The 7552-nt window shown below is 50.6% G+C and overlaps 1 protein-coding gene across 1 annotated transcript in view; it reads left to right on the plus strand.

Moving 5' to 3' along the window:
• Positions 1-7297, plus strand: part of trabd2b (TraB domain containing 2B) — a gene marked incomplete at its 3' end in the record, with an annotated part of 64937 nt that extends 57640 nt beyond the window's left edge. The window contains exons 5-7 of the mRNA XM_080832216.1: positions 2285-2375; positions 6543-6803; positions 7066-7297. Coding sequence (XP_080688342.1) covers positions 2285-2375; positions 6543-6803; positions 7066-7297 — 584 coding nt within the window. The remainder of the gene's footprint in view (positions 1-2284; positions 2376-6542; positions 6804-7065) is intronic.
• Between the last annotated feature and the right edge of the window lie 255 nt (positions 7298-7552).

Raw genomic sequence — 7552 nt, forward strand, 5'->3', positions numbered from 1 at the left:
GCGGTGGTTCGAGGGGGGGGGGGGGGGTCGGTAGGCGAGGTGGCCACACACATTCTAGAGAAACCTCATCCCCCCCGGGCCAGCGACTTCCTCCGCTCAGGTCGCCGTAACCCAGCACCTATGTGAGCCCTCTGTTCTCAGTGTTTACTTAGGAGTCCTCAAATAAATAATGCAGATGAGACACGTACACAAACTCTCTCTCTCTAACACACACACACACACACACACACACACACACACACACACATACACTCTCTCTCACACACTCTCACACACACACACACACACACACACACACATACATACACTCTCTCTCTCACACACACACACACACACACACTCATGCAGGACAGGTCACTGTCTTATTTACCTAGGCCATTAAAGAGCAGCCTTACTCAGGGAGTGCTGGGTAGATGGTCTGGTTCAGACTTTCTGTGGTCACCATGTGAGCTGTTGGTCCATCATGATCCTGATGAGTAGAAGGGCAGTGAGAGGAATTTGGGAGAGGAGAGGAGAGGAGAACAAAGCAGAAGGGAGGACCTCTTAGAGAAGATATAAAGATGAAAGAGAGGACCTCTAAGAGAATATATGAAGACGAAAAGATTTGGACAGAGGAGAGGAAAGCAGATGAGCAGAGGAGAGGAGAAGAGAAGAGTGGAGAGGGAGAAATAGAAGATATGAGGAGGACAACAGAGAAGCAAGGAGAAACAGATGAAGGAGAGAGGAAGAGGAAATAGTGCGGAGGCTACGGGAATTAGAGAGTTACATAAAGTAGAGTAAAGAAGAGTATGGTAGAGTATGGAAGAGGAGAGTAGAGTTACGTAAGGAAAAGTAAAGTAAGAGTTACATAAAGTAGAGTACAGTAAGAGTTACATAAAGAAGAGTGGATTAGGGAAGAGTAGAGTAAGGTAGGGTAGGGTAGAGTAGAGAAGGGTAACATTAAATAGAGTAGAGTAGAGTAGCATAAAGTAGAGTGGAGTTAGGAAGAGTAGAGTAGCATAAAGTACAGTATAGTAAGGTAGAGTACAGTAGCATAAAATAGAATATAGTAGGGTAGATTAGAGTAGGGTAGTACAATAGAGATAGGGTAGAGTAGGGTAGGGGTCAAAAGAACCGCCACATCTTCAGTGGCCCATTTGCTTCACCCCCCCACCCCCTGTGTGCAATAGAGTGAGATGCCGGGGCAGCGAAGCTGGGTAATCTGCCTGTCTGATCAGACCGCCGTTCTACTCACCGCTAGCCTCTCGACACAAACACACACACACTCACGCACACACACACACACACACACACACACACACACACACACATTCATGCGCATATACACACAGACACACGCACACACACACACACCCCCACACGCACATAAACACACACATACACTCATACACTTGCTCTGCCAACGCCTCCCTGCCTTTGAACTCCCCAGCCAAGAAAGTGCTCCCCTACCCCCCACTCTCCACCCTCTCCACCTCAGGAATGAGCAGACAAATAATACTAATAAAGGTGTATGAAAAGAGACAGGCTGGAGAATTGTCAGCATGCTGGTAATAAGCCTTGGCAGGAGGAGGGAGGGGTGTGGGGGGTTCAGAGGTGGTGGTTGAGGTGGAGGTAGTTGGGGGGGTGGGGTGATGTCAGGGCGCATTAGCCGTTATTGCTGGGGTGAGTGACGTGGAGGATTAGCTGCCCCTCACCCCCCGAATCAAACGCCTTTCATCAGTGGGGCCTGCCGGACTCCAGCGCATGTTTGATGTCTCACAGTGAAGGAATTATGCGTGTCTTATAGTGTGTGTGTGTGTGTGCGTGTGTGTGTGTGTGTGTGTGTGTGTGTGTGTGTGTGTGTGTGTGTTTGCACGAAGCGAGCCAGAGCCAAGGCGAGCGGAGGCGAAGTGAAGCGAAGTGGCCAGCCAGGCATCCAGGTGGGCGGGCAGGCAGGCGGGCAGCGTGTCTAATTCAACCCCTCATTACCGAGGCGGACAAGTGCACCTCATGATCAAGGGCAAAACGCCAGCCTCTTGGAGGTGCGAGCCGGCATAAAGCCCTGCCATCTCGGACTAGAATCAAATGCCCCAGAGGTTTTATGTGGACTGTGTGATTGCATCAGCCTGTATTTATACCTCATCAGTCACTCCCATGTACACACTCACACACACACACACGCTCCGCACTCTGGCCGACTGGATCAGTTCAGCTAGAGGCCCTGGCACTCTGGGAAGTAAGTAAAAGAGAGTGGCCTTTGGTCTGTTGTGTGTGCAATGACCGCTTTGTCTCTGCTCCCTGTTAGGTCACTTCCTTGGCAACCACAGCGTCCTGGAGATCCTGAGGCAGGAGGGTTACCAGGTGGAGCACACGCCGGCTGGGGAGACACTTCCAGAGTGAGTTCATTTGTCCCTTTTTCTCTTTCTTACTATCGCTATTTCTCTCTCTCTCCCTCACTCCGTCCGGCTATGTCCAGTCCTATTGTAATACATTTGAATCATGGCTCATTGACATCAGACCACTTGCCAGGGTTATTGGATGGGAGAAGAGATAAACCAGTGATCGATAGCGGTGATCAGAGATCCAGAGTTAGGTCACACATTCATCTCTCTGTTGCTGCCTCCTCTTTCGGGTTGTCTTTGTCTTTCTCTCCAGTTCACTCTGTCCATCTCTGCCTCTGTCCTCCTCTCGCTCACACTGCATGTTGCTCCTGTTTTTTTTTATTCAGCGCCGGATAGCTTTCACCCTGCCAATGAAGCATTCAAGAAAAAAAAACTCCGGCCTCACTTTGTCTCTCCAACTCTCATTGTCAGTGTCAGTGTTTGTCAGTGTTTTACACTTGGAGGGAATGTACAGCTCGTTCCCTCTCCTGAGGCCTCCACGTAGACCCACACAACAGAGTAGAACTCACCATTACATCTCTCTCTCTCCCTCTCCTCTGTTCTCCCTCTCTCCTTTTCTCCTTCGCCCCCTCTTTGCACACATGGGTACAACTCCTAATAAAGCTGTGCCCCAACGAGCTGCTTTGATCCCCCCATGCCAACCCTGCAGAGGTGGAGCGGCCCCAGACGGCCGGCCATGCCAGCCTTTCTGCAGTGACCTCATCGCTGCGCGTCTGCCGCTGGAGAGGAGCGCTGCTGCGTGCCGCTGCTCCTCACGTGAGCCGCTCCAGCCCTTACCTCCTCCGCATCCGTCACCCCTCACCCCTCCCCGCCCCGTCACTCTCTGGCACGCCTGCGCCATTAGCCGGCTTAAGCTGTGGGGAGTTGATCAAGAGCCATGTGCAGGTTGAGCCCCATTAAAATAACAGCATTTCTGGTTCCAGAGCACAAGGGTGCAAATGGAAATAGAAGAAGAAAATGGTGAACGCACGGGGTGTGGAGAGAGTTGGGTAGTGTGGTATGTGTGTGAGAGTGGCGGGGGGTTGTAGGGTTTGAGTGCTCGCTCGGGAGCTTCGCACAGGAGTGGGGCAGGCGGGGTGTTTAAAGCGCTTCCCAATGCAAATTGCGGCATTTACCACGGCACTCCCCCGCTGGCTGCCGCGGAGACGTGGAGTGGAGGCGACAGCCATTGCGGTTAAAGAAACAGAGAGAGGGCAGGAGGGGAACATTTTTGACAAGTGGACTGGCTGATTGAGTGACTGCCTGACTGACTGTCTGACTTGACTGTGGTCGCTAAAGCAGCAACACAACTCCCCCACCTCACCCCTACCCGTGTGACTTCATGACTGGGGCCCTCCAAATGAGGTGAGGTGGTGGTGGCAACCCAAGTGACACGACAACAACACATGACCGCCACAACACAGGAGCATGGGTAGGGGAAAAACAAGAGAGAGAGAGAGAGAGAGAAAGAGAAAGAGAGAGAGAGAAAACAAACCTCAAACATGGGGGCCTCTACCCAGCACCACATGTGTGCTGTTCTTCTCTGCCTCCATACAAGTTAAAACCAGAAAACATCATGTCAGAACACATGTTTTAAAAACAGAGAGAGAGAGAGAGAGAGAGAGAGGGAGAGAGAGAGACAGAATGAAGAAAAAACAGCTATAGACCGCCCACGGTTAGGCTAATCAGTGTGGTGCTAGTATGGGCAGCATGACAACATGGAGACATGTCTTGCTGGAAGTTGGGCTGCTGCACGTATGTGGTCTGGGGCCTCTTTTTAATGGAACACCTCCTGGGTGTGCAGCGATCGGGGGTCAACGCAGCCCTTACAAAGGGGCTCTCTGTGGTCCAGTCTGGATCCCTCTACTGGGCCACCCCTCCATCAGAGACACATACAGTATCCCTCTACTGGGCCACCCCTACATCAGAGAGACGTACCCCTCTACTGGGCCACCCCTACATCAGAGACACATATCCTTCTACTAACCACCCCTACATCAGAGACACATATCCTTCTACTAACCACCCCTACATCAGAGACACGTACCCCTCTACTGGGCCACCCCTACATCAGAGACACGTACCCCTCTACTGGCCCACCCCTATATCAGAGACACGTACCCCTCTACTGGGCCACCCCTACATCAGAGACACGTACCCCTCTACTGGGCCACCCCTACATCAGAGACACGTACCCCTCTACTGGCCCACCCCTATATCAGAGACACGTACCCCTCTACTGGGCCACCCCTACATCAGAGACACGTACCCCTCTACTGGGCCACCCCTACATCAGAGACACGTACCCCTCTACTGGGCCACCCCTACATCAGAGACACGTACCCCTCTACTGGGCCACCCCTACATCAGAGAGATGTACCCCTCTACTAACCACCCCTACATCAGAGACACGTACCCCTCTACTAACCACCCCTATATCAGAGAGACGTACCCCTCTACTGGGCCACCCCTCTATCAGACAGACATACTTATAAGCTCAGGGATAGTGTGAACTTGAATATATGAATGTGAATTTCCAATATTTTTTCAAAGTGCCGCTCTTGTGCCAATATATTGTGTAGACACAGAGGGAGAGGTGAGAAAACAGAGAGAGAGAAAGAAAGAGAGATCTAACCTTCTTAATGTGTACTAAACATCTATATGGTTTTGTTATATGAACTATAATATATTATTTCACTTAATTATGTTTGTTGTATGCTTGGGCAATGCAAACATAATGATTTGTCATGCAAATAAAGCGCATTCAATTGGAGAGAGAGAGAAGAAGGGAGGAAGGGAGAGAGCAAAAAGGAGAGAGAGGGAGAGACCGAGAGAGGGAGAGACCAAGAAAAGAAAGAAAGAGAGAACTAACCTTCTTAATCTGTACTAAACATCTTTATGTTTTTGTTATTTGAACTATGATATATTATTTCACTTAATTATGTTTGTTGTATGCTTGGGCAATGCAAACATAATGATTTGTCAGGCAAATAAAGCGCATTCAATTGGAGAGAGAGAGAATAAGGGAGGAAGAGAGAGAGGGAGAAGGAGAGAGAGGGTGAGACAGAGAGAGAGGGAGAGAGGGAGGAAGAGAGAGAGGGAGAGAGGGAGATGTCTCTTTGGCTCTGCCTGTGCAGGCTGTGGTGGAGGCCTCTGTCACTCTGGGTAGTCCAGGGAGCTCGTGGGCTCGCAGCCTCCCCTGTGGCTTGTGGCAGAATGTGGTACTTCATGAAAGTATTTTACAAGCTTGCATGACCGTGTGCCCTGCTCTTGATGTTCACACTCCTCTCCCCCAACACACTCACACACACTAACCCAGGCAGGTAAAAGACGTATGACGGTGATCATTTGAGTCATGGCAGATTGATCCTCACACACACACACACGCGCACACACACACACACACACACACACACACACACACACACACACACACACACACACACACACACACACACACACACACACACACACACACACACACACACACACACACACACACTACTGAAGGCTAATACAAATTGAATTGGGATGATATTGCTTTTGTCATTTATTGGTGTCATACTTATGTGAAAGTGATAGGGTTACTAATCTGGGTCTACTAATGTGCTTTCCCACACCCTTTCATGTTACTCCTTACTCTCTTACTCATGTTACTCTCACACACACACACACACACACACACACACACACACACACACACACACACACACACACACACACACACACACACACACACACACACACACACACACACACACACACACACACACACACACACACAGAAGTGTTCAGACAGAGGATACACACACACCCTCACATTCAACCACTGACATCTCAGTAGCCTATATTTAAAGTAAGCCTCCAACAGATGACACGCTAGCCCTTACCGCCAAAGCTATGCTGTCACTGCCTCTGATAACAGCCATCATCGGATCCAAGACATTACCTCCTTTCACAGCCCCAGTGCGCTTGTAAGACACTGGACCTCCAGACCATGGGGCCGGATTGTCTTGTAAGATGTCCAACATACAAGCCACAAACTGATGCACCACATGTTTACAAGGCCGAATGACATAACCACACGTTTATAGCTTTTCCACCCCTTGCTAATAAGGGAGCTAGCTCAGTAGTTTAAATGCAGATTAGAGCTCATTGTCTTGGCCCGTGCTCCTTTCACAGGAGCTGGAGTCCTCCGACATCGCCGCCACTGGAAGAAACCACTCCGGTGCCTGGCGGGGGGAGCTATGAGGAGGAGGACGAGGAGGGGGTGACAGCTGGGTGGGAGCTGGAGCCCCCAGAGGATGAGCTGCCCCACCTGCTGCTGCCGGACAGCCTGAGCCAGCTAGAGGAGTTTGGGAGGCACAAGCGGCCGCGCAAGGCCCACCGCTCCCATGAACGCAAGCGCCTCTTCAGTGACTTATGGGTGCGCATGGGGGACAGGTGAGAGGAAACACAATTCATGTCTGGTACCATCTATCTTTACAGTGCTATATTTATCTATCTATTTATCTCTCTATCTCTCTATCTCTCTATCTATCTATCTATCTATCTATCTAGCTTCATCTCTATCTATCTCTACATGTATTCAGTCAGCTGACCCTGTCTCTTTTTCTCTTATCTCATTTTCTAATTTTGTCATGAAGCCATATTCTATCACTTTCATGGAGCCCTTTTTTTCATTGTGACATTCTTTTGTCATCAGCAGCACTACCCCTCTCCCGTTCATCAGAATAACTAACGGGTACGTGACGGTGGAGCCCCCCTTCCCCCACCAGAAGCAGGAGAGGAGGACGTCGCCTGCTGCCAGGGCCCAGCCCTCGAGCAGCCCCCCCTCCCACCACAGCCTGAACGCTGCAGCGGCCCCCCACGCTGCCCCCACAGCGCTCACCTGCTTCCTGGCAGGCCTCATCTCATACCTCCTGTTCACCTCCTGACCACCAGGGGGCTCTGTATGACCCCCCCTCCCCACACAAACACACACACGACGGACACACACACACACACACACACACACACCCAGAGACTTTCCTACCAAGCATCACCACCTGTGGCCTCAGGCAGTGGACATGGTGTTGTGTTCGACCCTCAAGATGGAGCATCTCGTTTGCCATCTCTGGCTTTAGTATTAAAGCTGTGTATCAATCGTGAAGATAAGATCCTTTGAGGTTAGCAAGAAGAGTAGCAGCAGG

This window comes from Sprattus sprattus, assembly GCF_963457725.1.
Source record: "Sprattus sprattus genome assembly, chromosome: 2".
Taxonomy (NCBI): Eukaryota; Metazoa; Chordata; class Actinopteri; order Clupeiformes; family Clupeidae; genus Sprattus; species Sprattus sprattus.